The sequence below is a fragment of the Cydia pomonella genome, chromosome 1 (genome assembly GCF_033807575.1).
Source record: "Cydia pomonella isolate Wapato2018A chromosome 1, ilCydPomo1, whole genome shotgun sequence".
Classification (NCBI taxonomy): Eukaryota; Metazoa; Arthropoda; class Insecta; order Lepidoptera; family Tortricidae; genus Cydia; species Cydia pomonella.
In genome coordinates this window covers 44,589,446-44,607,357 of record NC_084703.1, presented here as the reverse complement: position 1 = coordinate 44,607,357, position 17,912 = coordinate 44,589,446, and the positions used below count along the sequence as shown (strand labels likewise).

General features: G+C 35.8%; 1 protein-coding gene across 1 annotated transcript in view; it reads right to left on the bottom strand.

The window, feature by feature from the left end:
- LOC133524917 (fizzy-related protein homolog) overlaps window positions 1–15,727 on the bottom strand; it is a 93,467-nt gene extending 77,740 nt beyond the window's left edge. Inside the window, exons 1-2 of the mRNA XM_061861076.1 lie at window positions 15,270–15,727; window positions 13,128–13,273 (exon numbers count right to left, since the gene is read on the bottom strand). Of these exons, the coding sequence (XP_061717060.1) occupies window positions 13,128–13,266 (139 nt within the window). The 5' untranslated portion in view covers window positions 13,267–13,273; window positions 15,270–15,727. The remainder of the gene's footprint in view (window positions 1–13,127; window positions 13,274–15,269) is intronic.
- Window positions 15,728–17,912: the final 2,185 nt, after the last annotated feature.

Here is a 17,912-nt window from a genome sequence, read left to right as displayed (position 1 = left end):
AAAATGAAAAACATTGTCCGGTGAACCTTGTTTTTAATTGATGTTCATTAGACGGTGATGAAAAAAAAAAAAATTGTAAGTTAGCAGCAATGCACTTGATTTGTAACTGTATTAATTTTGATTTTGTTAGGATGGTAGCCATTAATCGCTGTATCGTTTTAGCGATTATAAAGCACAAGTGCTGTTATAATAGACACAATATTTCTCACACTTTTTCTCAAACCTATTATGTATATTCTCGTATTAGTGTCCTTGAATGTATAAATTGCAGATAACAGTAGAGGAGTCGAAAAAAACCGGCCAAGAGAGAATCGTACTCGCGCACAGAGGGTTCCATCCAATATATTATTATATGATGTAACTAAAAATTTACGGTTTTACGCAGTTTTTCCTTTATCTGTGCTATAAGACGTTGCTTCGTACCAAATTTCAAGATTTTGAGTTCACGGGAAGTACCCTGTAGGTTTTAATATAAATTCCAGCTTGATACCTCCACGCGTTCCTGAGAAAAAGGGTATTGACAGAGACAGACGGACGGACGGACAACAAAGTGATCCTATAAGTGTTCCGTTTTTTTCCTTTCGAGGTACGGAACCCTAAAAATACAACTTTACAATTATGAGGCTACGAAAATGTATACACATAATTGTCGACGGCTAAACAGCACGGTCGCATACTGATTTTAATTCGATCCGACACTAATCCTTGGTGACAACGTTTTGACAACATCTAAATGTCGTGCTTAAGAGATTTTAAAGTGTCTTAGTTATTGACTGACTAATATAATATCTGATATTAACTAATCACTCGTGTTAAATTATTTTAAGGCCTTTAGTCCTACGCCAGAACGGAGATGAAAGTGTAAGGTTGAAGGGCCTAATGATCCCTTCAACCTTATTTGAAAGCAGAATACGAGTAAACTTTCTTAAGCCAATGACAATGCTTTTAGAGTGACAATCATTGGGTAGTTTTGCCCAACGTTTAGTTTTATGGGGCCCACTGATTACCAGTTCGCCGGACGATATCGGGCTGCCAGTTATTCGCAAAAGCCGACAATCGCTGATTCGTGTCATCCACGATGACGCGCAGGTTTGTCAAATCTAACCTTTAATAACATTACATTATGAGTCAAGGCACGCATCATCGTGAATGACACGATCTATAGTTATGATTGTGCACAAACGACAAATTAAATAGGTATATGGTACAGTCAGCGTCAAATACTTTGTAGCAACCAAAGTAGCCAAATAGTTCGGTACACCATATATTTAGTATGGTGTACCGAACTATTTGACCACTTTGACTGCTACAAAGTATTTGACGCTGACTGTACATAAATTTCTTTAAGAAAGTACCTACTTGTTATTCTATGTTTTTAGGGTTCCGTAGCCAAATGGCAAAAAACGGAACCCTTTTTTAAATTCCATATTCATTTAAATTGTATTTTTTTATTTAATGCATGTTAGTTATACGATGTAATGGTGTGAAAAGATGTGTGCCGCCGAGTTTCTTGCCGGTCCCATATTGGGATACCCTCCTACAATTTAGGAGGGAATTAAATCTGCTCGGATCAGAGGTATGGGGTTAGAGCTGGCGTAGCTTTATTTGACGTTCATAAGCGCATTGTAATATGCCTTCTTGGAAAATAAACTATCTTCATCTTTAAGCCTCTACAAATTTCGGCTATAGACTGTACTGTAAAAAAGCCACAGAAAAATTGAAATACTTTGAATTTAGTAAAAGGCACGATGACTGCAGCAGTTAGATGCTAATCGTCCACATTTTTTAACTTCCAACGCAAAGAATGTGTTATATTATATGTTTGACGCCAATGTCTGTCTGTCTGTGTGTGTCTGTGGCATCGTAGCTCTCCAACGGATAGACCGATTATCAACGCAGTTTTTCAAGCGAAAGCTTTCCTTGCGGTGGTTTTTAGCTATGTTTGATAGAAATTGGTCCACCAGTTCGAAGAGCATCAGCTCTTTTCCAAAATGATGTAAGGCATTTTTGGCATAAAATTGACTTGATTGATTAGCGGAAAACATTTACTTTATTTTTATTTATTTTTTATTAGCCTATGTGTCCCACTGCTGGGCTAAGGCCTCCCCTCTCGTTTTCCAATCCCCCCTGTGCTGGGCAAATTCCGCCAATCCCTCTGAAACGCACCCAAGTCGCCCCGCCATCTCTTTCTCGGTCTGCCTTAATCCTTAATCTGTTATCATTCATTTACTTATTAAAAAATAGGTTTTAACCTTAAAAATTTCGGCATGAGCTAAAGACGACTTACGAATACTTTATACAACATTTTCATTTGATACAAAGTTTAAATCTACTTTTAATAAGTCGAAGAAGAAAGTAAATGTCTTCCCGCCAACCATTGTCTCGGTCTGCCTTAATCCTTAATCTGTTATCATTCAATTACTTATTAAAAAATAGGTTTTAACCTTAAAAATTTCGGCATGAGCTAAAGACGATTTACGAATACTTTATACAACATTTTCATTTGATACAAAGTTTAAATCTACTTTTAATAAGTCGAAAAAGAAAGTAAATGTCTTCCCGCCAACCATTGTCTATGAAAATATAGTTTTAAAAAGTATATGTGATAGGCCACCTGTTCGTTCATATTTGTCTATTGCAAAACTTATCTAGGGACCTTTGTATAGCAGCAATTGAGCTAGTGAAAGGCCTGGCTTCCAGTTCATCATCGGAGCTCAGAATATTTATATAGCTATTGTGAAACCAGTCACGCTCTAATAAGGCAGACTACTGTTTTAGAAATGGAGCTTAAGGGCCTTGATAAAGATCATTTTTGTTTGACAATGTTAGCGGTGCGTGTGATGGTTAATTATTAATTAGTAAGTTATGTACTTATAATTAATGATTACTGAGCGTGTATTCCCATTGCTTAAGATGACAAGGTTTAAGTTAAAATAATAGTTTTTCGGAATTTAAAACACTCACGAATCCTATTGTCCTCAAGAATCCTCACGTGGCCTATGTTAATGTTAATTTTTAGGAAACTAATTGAGTCTCAACGGTTCTTTGAAATATACCTTATCTAAAAAAAACGATAAATAGTACGAAGGCATGTATACATAATAAAGCATTTGAACGCTAATTTAGGATCCCCACTCAGCATAATACCGCAGCAATCCGTGGCACTGCTTTTCGTCCTCTAAGAAGAAAGAAATTCATCGCAGCGAAATGGACTTTAAAAAAACCTTTTTTGAAACTTCTATGTAGACGAAGTTAGTTACGCTACAGTCACAAAGTCCAAACACATTTTTTGTTGCAAAATGGTGTTCCTGCCGATGAGTAAAGTTACCAGTACCCCTAGTGTAACTTAGATCGACATCATAACGTGACGAACGCGTTTGCGTTAAGTCTCATTTTGTATAGGATTTTGAGTTTCCAAAACGTCCCGCTTGGCGCGCTCTTTCGAAATCCAATACAAAATGAGACTAAACGCAAACGCGTACGTCACGTTTGGAAATCGAATTTATTTACACTAGGGGTACAGATCTCAACAAGGGTGCGGAGTGTTAGGGTCGACAACGCGCATGTAACTCCTCTGGAGTTGCAGCCGTACGTAGGCTACGGGGACAGCTTACTATCAGGCGGGCGACATGATTGTTTGCCACTGATGCAGTGTAAAAAACTGTTATTAGGTCAATTTCACAGATTGAGTGGCCACCAATTCATAAATTGCATTAAATAATTCACCAACTCTTAAGGGGTCACTTGCATAATTGACAGTGTGAAGTGACGTCCAAATCTAAAATGCGGTATACACCTTAGGAACTCCTAGATACTTAATGCGTTTTTGCTTCGATTTGTCAGATAGTAATAAGAATGGGTAATAGGAACTCTAGACGACCTATTTGGAGTATTTGCTGGAATCATATGACGTTGCACATTAGTGGCCTGACCGAATTTTATTATTGCTAGACGCATGCAGGTCACATAAACATTATTATTTACAAGTTTTTTTTTTTAATTTAACTTGGAATGTTTGTACAGTCGCCATCAGATATATCGGAGCGTCCAAGGTGTTCACAAATATCTGAACACGTCTCTATTGTCAAGGCGTTAGAGTGTGTGTAATACTAATAGTATCTAGTGTATGTTCGGGTAAAATATTGCAAGGTAAATTAAACCCACTTCTCATTATTCCATCAACTTCAACCTCACGTAAATGTGTAAGTTGGAGGACAATGCAATATTATGGTACCAGCGAGCTGATCTGATGATGGCCACAGGAGGTGGTGGTGGATAGGAACTAAGAACTGTGATAAAATAACGCAACTTAATTGTGTCTGTCAACTTTTTTTTCTAGCTGACAGGCCGTTACCATCCCGCGGGCTGTTAATCAGTGGGCCCATTTAGATTCGTCGCGATGTATTAGTTGCCTGCTGACAGAAAAGTACAGTTGCCGATAAAATCTTATTTTAATTCAGATGGATATTTAACTTTCAAATAGATAAATCTAATCTTTAAACCTTCCGACGACATAACAGACTCATTTGTAAAGTTAAAACCTATGTAAGAACCGTCGCTGGTGTATTACAAATCGTTTGTGAGGTTCCACGAGTAAAGGTACCTTATTTACGACGCTCCGATATTAACCCGGTGCTACGCTACGTAAGCGCCAACCGCCATAAAGTAACCTTTAATAGTGGAACTGCACAAACCGCAAGTATGTATATCGTTCGGTGGTCGACAGAAAAATTAAATAAATATAATAGGACGTTATTACACAACTGGCTGACTGACTGAAAATTTGTCGATAAAAATAATCGAAGCATAATAAAAGGAAATATTAACGAAAGAAAAGCGTGTGCGGTGTGTTTATGGATCAGACCAAAGAAAGGTAATATATTATCAATGTGGTATCGTAACAGGAGCACAAAACGATAACAAAGAAGTGAAATTAATAAAGATGATCGCTGATACCCCAAGACGCAATTAAAGCACATCCTTTAAATTACGGATATCATGAACTTATGTGGCCTAAGAAAACTCCTCGGTAGTACAAACTGCCTTTATAACTGACCTCACGGTATTCTAATTCTTAAGATCTTAGCACTACTTAGCAGAATTGCACGAAAATGTATCGAGCTTGAGTCGCTTTGTCTTTGTTAATTTAGTCAAATGCTAATGAGTACATTCAATCAGGAGAGGGTCAAATGGAGTCAGTCAATTATCCTGTCTTTGTATTAAACATGCAGTGCTAATGCAAGCGACCATACAAATGTACAAGAGTATGCATATCAGCGACGGAAAATACAGGACGCCCGGTAATTAATGGATAACCTTCTAACCACCGACAGAGCACCTTAAGCTGGTCCAAAAAATTGACTTATATGTAGGGTTGCCATAATAATTCGGAATTGAGGGCCTACCGCGAAGAACCACGTTCGACGTGTTGCCTCTCTGTCGCACTTGTTAATTTGTACGTACGTACGTACAATACGTCGAACGTGATTCGCGGTAGGCCCTCAGATATAGTTAAACAATACGAGTATAGATCGTGTCATTCGACGACGCGAGCCTTGACTCGTATTGCCATGTTATTAAAGGTTAGATTTGACAAATCTGCGCGTCATCATGGATGACACGAACTATCGAGGAGTCATTTTAGAGCTCTAGTCAAGTTATTCAGTTATTCTAGTTCTTGGATTTTGTTGTAGGTATATAATTTTCATTCAAAAATCTTGGCGATTTCATGATGCAATGATTCAGAAAAAAAATTAGAATCTGGATGTGAGATAGCAATATTTGAACAGGCTAGTAAAATATAATAAAGTACATTTCTAAGGAATTACCATCAGGCCAGTAATTGGAATTTACCCCACAGCGAGGTATAAAATTACCGTGTACTCGTAAAACCACACAAGAAAGATACTAAAATAAATTGAAAGGTACGTGCAATGACGATGTCCATAGAGTAGAATGTATTTTATTTTAAATTAGATTTTTGTCGTCACATTCTAGAACTTTCCGAATTGCCAAAGAGTTAACTCTTCTCCTACTTACGGTGCTATGAATGCAATAAGTCAATTATTTCATGTCGTAAAACCGAGTTTAATTTTTTCTCATCGACTCTTCAATCGAACATTTCCCAACCTCGACCATTACATTGCTGATAAGTTAGCAACAGACCATAGACATTTTTTAACTCTGCCATCTCGTCTCGGCTGGCGGCCCATAGGGCATGCACTAAATTAACCAACTATCCGTGAACCTTATGCCTTGGCAATAAGGTTTAATATCAGTTAACAATGTGGAAGATGACAGAGGGCATCGCACTACAATATTTATGTGGCCACGCTCTGTGGCGCTTGGCGGCGGAAATCTGTGCGAAAATGCCATAAAGAGTGGATTAAGGCTCGTTCACACCGCGTGCGGCGGAGCGTTGAGAGCGTTGAGACTTGAGAGCTTTGACTTGTTAATAAAGGAGGATACGTAATTAAGCTGCTGAGTTACAGTCGAGTTCATAAATATGTATACATTTCTTCATCTTAATCCATTGCAGTAAGATGAAAAAATGTATACATATTTATGAACTTGACAGTACAGTCTGTTTAAGTTGTGCTAAGTGTTGAAGTCTTATACGGCTGTTCATAATTCGTGGTTATGGAATTAGTACAAAAGTTTAGTATCGTGGTTTGTTTATTTGCTAAGTTAAATTATTTATCATACATGAGTGAGTAGGTACGAGTATGTATATTCCTTACAGTGCTGCAGGTCTAGCCGTGTACGACTTATTTCTTTGATATTAATATCTGGGAGACCGAAAGCTCGGATAGCATATAAAAACTCAAAAATGCGCGTTTTTCCAGAAATAAGACCTAGCTTGATCGATTTTTCGCCCCCAAAAACCCCCATATAGCAAATTTCATCGAAATCGTTAGAGCTGTTTCCGACATCACCGAAATATATAAATATATATATGTATATATACAAGAATTGCTTGTTTAAAGATATAAGATATATTATGTAGGTAATGTAAGATTGCTTTCAACAAATTATTAAATCATGTAGATTTCAAATATATACAGCATGGGTTCCTAAATATTTTTCAGTCTCTGTCCCATGTCCCATTCTGAATTAAAGCGTCTTTTGCGGCACTCGCGACATGTGCTAGCATTTCAAAGATGGTACGAGAGCCATCTTTGAAATGCTAGCACACACAATTTGGGGGCCGCACTAATGAGTTAACAATAAATCCTCATGCATATTCTTTGTTTTACATTCTTAAAAGTTTTTTTGTGACATTTGTATGACTAAACCATATCTCCAACATTAAAACCAAGAAATCTATTGTGTTCTGAACCGTAAACATTTTTTATACGTCATTACCTAATAGGTTCTTATTACACTATCACGCGAAACGAAATCACGCTCATTTACCATATCTACATTAATGAGGATTGCTTAATGAGTTGAGGGCGATCATGTATGACAATTTGTTAAAAATAACATGGAAAAGGTGTCCCGTAAAAGGATTGTTGTTGGCACGCGATCGAAAGGGTTTTTGTGGGGGACTGTATTCATTATTGTCCTATAAGGACTATTGATTTGTTTTTAATAGCATGCGGTGATTTATAAACTTGGATATTCTATATTATGAACGTTATATTACGAATTACATGCTATTAAAAGTTCTAATTTAGCTACATTATTTGTCGACCGGTCTAGCCTAGTGGGTAGTGACCCTGCCTATGATATTGATGGTCCCGGGTTCAAATCCTGGTAAGAGCATATATTTGTGTGATGAACACGGATATTTGTTTCTGACTCATGGGTGTTCCTATGTATTTAAGTATTTATAATTATAATATATTATATATATCGTTGTCTAGGTACCTACAACACAAGCCTTATTGAGCTTACTGTGGGACTTAGTCAATTTGTGTAATAATGTCCTATAATATTTATTTATTTATTTATAGACGAGGTCTGTGGACGTGAAAGGTCGCCCCGCTTGGCAAGATAAGATAAAGATAAAAAATTAAGTAATATAATCCTGTAATATTTATTATTATTTATTATTGTAAAGATCTTCGTCTGATTGTAATAACAGGTAGTTAAATAAAATAAATTAATATATGTGGGAACAATCTTACATAATATATCGACTTAGCCCCAAACTAAGCAAAGCTTGTACAGTCGCCATCAGATATATCGGAGCGGCCAAGGTGCTCAAAAATATCTAAACACGCACTCTAACGCCTTGACAATAGAGGCGTGTTCAGATATTTGTGAGCGCCTTGGCCGCTCCGATATATCTGATGGCGAATGTACTATGGGTACTAGGCGACGATATACACACGTAAATAGATAAATACATACTTATATACATAGAAAGCATCCATGACTCGGGAACAAATATCTGTGTTCATCACACAAATAAATGCCCTTACCGGGGTTCTAAGCCGGAACCATCGGGTTCATAGTTAGGGGCACTACCCACTAGGCCAGACCGGTATTAATAATGATTTGATATTATTATCACGATTTGAACGGGATTTGTTTTCGATATATTCAGGCGTCAACAGTGACATTTCTGATTGAAGAAATACGGGCGGTAATAAGGGTTTGTGACCAACATTTGTTAATTTTAACTGTCAGAACACTAGGCTGCTTTAACACTATGTTGAAAACATAAGTACTATTGAATAATTAAAGGTATCAAGAACCTTATATTGTATAATTATATACAATACGTTAATAAACTGAGAATTATTTTATAGCTATGAAGTCTTCACGCTGGTGTGCACAAATACAAAAAGCTTTACGTAAAGATTTCTACTTATAATAAACACTTCTTGAAAAGCCGCTTACTTTATAACCTTATCATTCTTATAAATTATTTTTTCTTTTCGTAGTAATTTAAAATATTGGCTACGCGTGCCGAGTAAACTTTTTTTACTTGAAACTATTTTTTTTTAGTTAATTCCGACTCTGCGAGGGTGCATGCTAAGTAAAATCATTATTGTTTTTTAATAGCTATGATTTTTAAATGACTGTGTTTAAAGGGCATAACGCACGCTAGTCTAGGGCATTCCGTGTGTTCATTACATTCATATTTAATATTAATGTGAATTATGGTTTATGATCGCCATTTTTTCCAAGTTTCTGTGAACTTTGATTAGGGCCCGGAGCGGCAAATTGATTACTCTTGATTTTTTTTGCAAATCTATGGAGATAAGTAGATAGTTTAACTCTAAAACGTTCGTCGTTGCTTTCAAGAACAAATATATATCCTCACTTGTTAAAAATTCTCTTATAAGGGTAATTATAAATCGTTTTTTAGCATTACAAAAAAGCTAAACAATCTTGACATGTCTTTTAATTGAAAAACGCTTTTTTTACAATCAGTAACTATTACTTTTAAAGCAAAATAATGTAAAAGATCGTACATGGTCGTATTGTTACATATTTGCCGTGACTTATTTTTGTTTTGTTTTATATTATAGGACATTATTAGACAAATTGACTAGTCCCACAGTAAGCTCAATAAGGCTTGTGTTGTAGGTACCTAGACAACGATATATTTAATACATATATCAAATACTTAAAGACATAGAAAACGCCCATGACTCAGGAACAAATATCCATGCTCATCACACGAATACATGCCCTTACCAGGATTTGAACCCGGGACCATCAGCTTCGTAGGCAGGGTCACTACCCACTAGGCCAAACCGATCGTCTAACGTGTTTTCCAATAAAAAAACGTCAAAATCGCTTACCTGCTTTCTAATGCTAAAAACGGGCTATTACCTTTTCAGGAATTATTTATTAACAGTCATATCATTCATCACTACTGTATTTTAAAAACCCCATTTTTTTAGCTAATGGAAGCCATTTTGTTATTAACCTTTTGACCGCCAAAGACGTCATATGACGCGCGCGGCTACAGCCCAATATCAACCTTCATGCGTACCAACAAGGTTCACGATTACGCGCCGCGTGCGATAGGCCTGGCGTTCAAAAGGTTGAAAGTGTAGTTCAATTACCCAACTTAATGACAATAACGATACACCAATACGAAATTTAATTCCGATCACAATCGCACTAGCAATATCTACAATAGGCAGTAAAAAATAAATTGTACCATATAAAAAAGACAGAAACGACCAATCAACACACTTCATTGTCTCTTTCTTTGATATTACAGTAATACTCGTAGTAGTAATTATAGTTAGAACAAAGTTGTAACTTCAGCCCCCAAATATGAATGTAAGAATATTTCCATGCAACGTGAGCAGTTCCCAATGCTCAGTTAAATATTAAATCTTGGTAGCCAACAATGAACCCGACCAAATTATGTAGATTATTTTTGGTATTTTGTCATAATTAAAGGGTCTTTTTAATTACGTCGCATTGCGAGGCACTGGCAACTCTTTAGCATACGCTTTATTTAAGACCGAGATGATATTGTAATTATAACGGTTTTATTATGTACGCCTACGGCGACTTCTTGGATAGCAAATCTAACTTTGCAAACAATAATGGCGATGATTAGCTGAAATTTTAAAATAAACTTAATGAGTAGTTTTTGCCCACTACCGTACTGGCTACCTAATGGCCTTCGTATCGATTGGTGATTATTTGTTTTTTTTTTTTTCGCTTTCAACGTTCGCACTTGTACACTTAACTGACCATCTTATATCTTTGGGAGGAACACGGATTACGAATGGTGAAAATAATAAATTATATCAACGATGGCACACCATTGAAGTTAGCAATTTTTTTTATACTACGTCAGTGGCAAACAAGCATACGGCCCGCTTGATGATAAGCAGTCTCCGTAGCCTATGGACGCCTGTAACTCCAGAGGAAATACACTCTGCACCCTCGGGAGCTCTGCAAATTGCGGGCATCTTTATTTTCTATTCCAATTATAGCGTGAAGAGTGACAGAGAAAGATGCCAGCAATTTGCCAATTTCGGTGTTCGAGAAGGGCCCTAATGATCAACGGAGGATGGTACAGTGCGGCCAGCAACACCAGGGGTCGACTCGCAAGAAGCGCGTGACAGCAACTTACGTCCCTTTAGCGCGGTATTAATTATATTGATATATCATTTTTATTAAAAAATGCTCCCTAGGTCACCGGCATATGTTATAGTGCCCAGGAGGCTGTCAGCGTTACGTTTTTGGAAATTTTGGACGGCCAGGACTATCTTCTGGCCAAGGTAGCTGCTAGCCCTCCGATCACCTGAGATGTCTATAAGGCGCTGGTGAATCTCTTTAAATATGGTTTATTATATCAGGTGTGATCGTGGTCAAACGCCTGCCTATCCTACATTAAGAAAAAAAAAATCATATATTTATCTATTTATTTATAGCCTTGACTATTTGCCCTTTATAGGCAAATGCCCCCTAATCATTGACAGGACTGTTTTTTACTCCTAAAAGGATTAAAAGGGCTCATGATTCCGAGTATAAATAACACAATAAATAATAAATAAATATATATATCAGGTGACATCTTACATAGACCAACCTAGCCCCAAACTAAGCGAAGCTTGTACAATGGATACCAAACGATATATAGATAACCATCGGCTGCATAGACAGTCACTACCCACTAGGCCTCGGCCTAGGTCGAACAATAATTCCCAAATCTAAAACACTTCAAATAAAATGGTTCATGTGCATTCTAGACCTGGATTAAGTAGCGTTAGCAAAGGTTAGGGTCAAAGGGCCTTCACAAGCACGTGCCACGCCTTCCTATCTTCAGGCCCGGCCTCGCTCCAGCTCAACCCGACCCGATATAATTATTTACAATTACATTAATAAAGGGAAATTATTGCATTATACTTTATACCTAACATTAACAAGAATATGCAGTTTAATATTTCCTTAAATATGGATATTATTATTTATTATTCTCTTAGTCACAGCTCTGTTGACCAGGTAAAAATACCTATATTACAAGCCTACATTACAGAGGTCATGACCTTTTAACAATGTAATAGCATTGCAATTGTAACAATCACCCATAACTCTTTAATATTAGAGTCCATTTTCGTATTGACGTTATAAAGTATTCGAAATTTGCCGAATACACTTTACGACCTTTTTAGTATGTATAATCATTAATCGTATATTTAATGCCATTAACGGGTCTAACGGCATTAAATTTCATTATTTAATCCGACGTTCCAGCCAGGTTGCACTAGCTGTGGTCACGGAAGCTATTGAATATGAAGTTTAATCGCGTTACATATGTGTACAAGGCGCGAGAATTCAATAATGTGTTATATTGTAAAATCGTAAGCAAGCGTCAAAATAAATCTTTTGCTACATATTAATAAATTACGTAAAAACATAGATCGCAGCGGCCAAGATGCTCAAAAATATTTGAAAATGCACTACAAGATCTTGACAAAACATCTTGATAACCAAGCATCTTTTGTTCAGAATTTGTGAACTCCTAGGCCGCTCGCGTATTACACACGGCGGCTGTACATTCGAGTTAAAAACATCTTTACAATCCAACGTCCAAGAATATATTTACACACCTCTTAAACACTGACAATAAGGTCATGTAACAATGTGTCAATAGTGTCATTTCTATAGAGGCCAGGAAACGAAGGGTTGCAGACCAAGTAGATATAGACGGCCAAGCGTAGCGAGAGATACGCTGCCGGCAAGCGGCAACCTCGTTTCTCGCCGAGATTTGTATAGCGCTTTTCTCAAACTTGCGAGTAAAAATAAAATTGTAGTCCATTTTTTTATTCGTATTCTATTTCAAATCTACTACTACTTGATGGTTGAATGCCAAGACGTGTCACAATTTGACGTTTACCAACAAAAGAAGGTTACTTTACAGGCCTAGGTGTATTCCTTTACATATCATCTTCACCGATTGCACCGGATACGTAGTATTTCCGAACCTACATAATTTGAACTCATGTTAACATATCATTGCAAGTTTGGCTTGTTTCTGTACATGACTATACCAGACTAGGATGAGATATGCTCTCTATACTGATTTGATACATACCAAAAATGTTCTAAGTATCAAAACAGTCCTCCCATACAAATTAAATACCAAGAGCATTCTCTATACTGGATACCATAGATAGCTCTAATGTGTAAGTACCTACCTTGAAAGCTGGTCTGCCAATTCTGCCCCCGCCTGAGAGGCACGAACCTGTCCATCCTCTCGGACCTCATGACCAGTGACTTCCTGCCGACGGGGCTGCATTGCTGGATCAGGCGTCTCTCGAATGAGTCGCTGAACATGGTGGCTCTGGAAAAAAAAAATATGTTTCATATAATATATTTATTTAATCTTTATTGCACAATACATGAAGGTACAAATGGCGGACTTAATGACTTAAGGCATTCTCTAAGGGTTTTCTATGTTAATTCATAAATTGTCATCTTAGTTCCATTACTGAAATTTGGTCATTTCGCGCTTTAGCCAGTATTGTTTAATTATATTGAGTACCAAGCCGAGGGTTACATAAATTAGTTTGTAAAACAAAAGTTAACATTTATAGAAATCATTAGGGATTATGTTTAGCTAAAAACTTCAAATACTTCCTCTTTTGCCTATATAGCACTGTCTAAGGTCTAAAAAATATCTTTGCATGAAGTCATCATGTTCAGTTATTAGTCCATATTAGCCATTTCAATATAGGGTAAATTGTCAATTACTGACCACCTTATACTAAAAATATGTTTCTAGCAAAAATTTAATTTTTGGTACCAGCTTTTGCCACTGACTGTACTTTTCTTACCACAGGCAACAAATACTCATGGAGACATTTCTAAAAACCCCAAACACAATTTGCATCACTGTGTTCCTATGGCCACCTCCTGTCTCTGTCATTTATGTCAATTCAATTTATGACAAAATCTAAGATAGAATATTGTGCACACAGACTAATTCTATTTCTCTCATATAGATTGAATACTGCTTTTATGTATTAGTATGCTAGTGTATTTTAGTGTAGTCTGCAGTAAGCTCAGGCGAATTTCACCTTCCCATACAAACTGAGTTTCACTCTCATTTTAAAACTACATGTTGTATTGTAATGAAACTTTGCACATACAATGACATGAGGTATATCTATGCCTGTAATAAGTTTATATAGAGTAAAAAAATCATGAAAAAATTAAATTCATAACTAATTACAGGCATAGATATACCTTATTCTATTGTAAGTACACAGTTTCAGAGTAATCTAGCTAGTTGTTAAATGAGTGTATAACTATGTTAGAATGGAGAACCGAGCATGATGCAGACCCTTAAAGCCCGCAAAACAAAAGCAACATCGCTTTAATTGGAATACATACAAAATAAATTTGATTCATTTTACATCATTAAGTTTTCAAAGTTTGGCTAACTACAATCAAACCAATTCGCTTTTGCACTTCGGAAGTAAAAGTATTACTTTGAAGAATATAAATTGTAAGGTGACAAGGAAGACTCACAAATTACTACCACAAGTTCAGAGCCATAGTAAACCATTCTAGTAAAAAGACAATGTTCATTATAGTTAAATTCTTTTTTTACAGTTTGTGACTTTCGGTTCTCACCTTACAAAATGGTTTTTTTTTTTTGTTTATTTCACTACCTATTATAACTTTAGAATATTACTAGATATCAAAATAGTAGTATGATTTAAGTAACTTATATTTGGACATCGTAATTATTTTCCATCATATTTTCATGGAAATGTAACAACAGTCTTGGTACAAAAAGTATTGAGGATGACTGAAGTAGCATGACAAACACGAACGTTTCCGAGAAAATACGATGGAAAACGAGTATGCACTACATCTGTATCGAATTATAATTTTCTAAGTTGACAATGGTGGCATCAAGTTATGACCTTGATTGGTGTGTAAAATAAGATCCAATGTTTCATATTGCAATATGATACAGACACATAAATAAGTAGTCATTTTAAACACATCTTATCCTTCAAATAGTTTGTAAACCAATATTACTAAACATGCTAAACATGTTAAAGCTTGAGAAAGATTTGTCAGTGTAAGCACTAATAAAGAGAAATTCGCAGGAGAGCAAAATACATTGAAAATATCATAAGTACATTAACAATTTTAAGCAAAATATCGTCTTTAATACTAAATTTTAAACAAAAAGAAGCAAAAGAAAACTACATAAAAATCCAGATTTCTTTACATTCTGTTATAATTAACTACATCAGAGAGCAGTTACATATCAATTAACTATCAGAACAGCAAAAATATTCCATAAAATCGCACTAACTTACCTTTATATGGCACTAACTGATATTTTTCAAAGTCCGTAAAATCAAAAAAACGAGGGTAAACTATGGAAGAAAAAGACTAGAATATTTTACAAATTCACTGCCGTTCAATCAAACATGATTTTATTGTTCAATATGGAATTATCACAAATATTAACACAACGATCGAGCGAAAACATAAATAAGTTTCAGTACGCAGTGCAGGAGAACCGACTGCTACCAAAGCCACCGAGTCTTTGACATGCCTGACCAGGGTCGCTTACGAAGGCATCTTTTACAGGTTACAAACAATCTAACACGCACAATTTTTGAATTTCCGCGTATAGTAAGTATTGCCGATTGTTTTCTAAGCAAAAAACTGCCTTTTTAAATAGCAAATTAGTAATTAGAGGGTTTAAAAAATCAATCGTAGATTTTGTGTGCCATCGATGTCATAGCAAAATAAATAGTACACGCTAAATGTTGCTATTTTAAAAAAATATATCAATATTTGAACTCAACGATCTTTTGATAAATGTTGATAAAGAATTTTTGATAAACATTTTTTTAACATTAATGGTAATAGGCTTTTAAATAAACAAACCAAAAACGGGACGTAAATATAATAATTTTATATATATGTACTTTTTTTCTATATGTTATGATCCTAGTGAGTATTATATTCTTTGGTTATGATTAAAAGACAATTGTTTTTTTTCTGTCAAATCGATTCACAAAGTAATTGATTTTTATCGATTTAAGTATCGAATCAACGCTACCTTAGCTTGGAAGACATATAAAATTCAAAAATGTCGTTTAAACCTTTAAAGGATATGATTATTAGCCGATTGCCTCGAATGGATAGCAAAAAACTCGTATGTACTTGGTGGCTTGGTAGAAACGAAAATGCCTTTTTTGAGCGCTACATATTGTCACAGTACCTTTCGAACCTATATGTACTTTTACAAGTGAGGTTTGTTCAATGGGCCAAATAGAAGCAAGAAAAATAAGCAAGCCTGAGTGGCTATTGGTTTTTCTGCTACCAATTCATTAGACTGCTTGTTTGCCCTCATACTCAGAGCTGTAGCCTTCCTTGGAGACTTTATAAACCAGTGAAAATTGCCATTAAATCATGTATGGCAATAGCGCGTCTCATAACAATTACAAACAGCCTATAAATTGCCTGGTGTTTCTGATTTACTGTATAAATACAATATTATAAGCGCAACCAGTTTGCCACCACCTTTAGCCATCGCTCCTAACGTCAACACCTATACCTGGCTTCCTGGCTATAGGGTAGATGAGCGCACGCCGCACAGCCATCGCCCGCCACTCTCGCCAGTGACTTCGTAGTGTTCGGAGCGGACGGAAGTCTACAGAACTTCTTTGGTCAAAGGGTCGCGTGAGCCATATCCTTTGTGTTTTGGTGCAAGTGGTTAATAATTAAAGAACTAAGCAATTGTCGTGATAATTATCTATCGCGTAGTTCTTAAGTAGTTTAAATTTACTTTAGGCTTGTGCTTACAATAAAAATAATTGCTTGGAGATAATAAAACGAGATAAAAAAATAAAATTTTCTTGATTAAATTTACTTTTATTTGGTGCAATTCAATGTGTTCCTTATAATATACCCAAATCACTACACGTGCATTAAGGATTTTAAAAGTTCCCTCAATTCACCCAGGACCCAATTATTAAATTCTGACTAATGGCATCGTTTAATATAAGTAATGAATGATTTTCAAAATCGATATAATGACTGAGAAATCAGGAAACATACAGCAACTGCAAACAATGCCCTAAATATTGAGGACGTTCTTTAGTTTTTGAAATCAGTTGGGGAGTTAAATGCTGTAATGCGTACGATGTAAAGCCTGACCAGTAATATATTATCACGCGCCATATTACGGAATTTCATTGGAACTAAAATGTTCATACTAAACTGAACTGTCACCCTATACATGAAAATAACAGCGCCCTCTTGACAATGATCATATATTTCTGGTCGAACTTTAGAAATCCCAAGATCTAAGTCTAATCTTGGACCATGAAACTAGTTTTACTTTAAGGGACAAATTTTCAATTACAAATGGGAATATAATCAGAAAACAAGTAATAAATAGTATCTACGTCGTATAAGTAAATGTTTTTTTAATAAACAGTAAATTTTTTAAGTTTTTAACAAGGGCTGTTGAATATAAAGACAAAATCTGGTTTCACGTCCAAAATTGTCATGAAAACTTTAATAACCCAACATATGCTCCTAGGTCGAAGGCTGAAAAAAATAGTCAGAGTCGGGTCCTTACGATGCTACTTGCAGAATATTGTAACTGGATTATGCGTATTCAAGGCAGATAAGTCATTTGCGGGCGCTCAAAACAGATTTGCCACAAAAAAATAATATTTGAAAACTTTAATAACCCAACATATGCTCCCAGGTCGAAGGCTGTAGGGACGGTATAGGGACTCATTGCATAAAATATACACAGTTATTTTATTATTACATTATATAAAATTCATATTAAATTATCGTCACAATGGCCTTAACTATTCATCTAAAAATCAATCGATACCGTATTTTTTTTTAAATATATCGATTCCCATTAGATATATGGCAGCACCAGCAATACACAGGTTAGATACACTCAATCATGTAGGGGAGCTTAA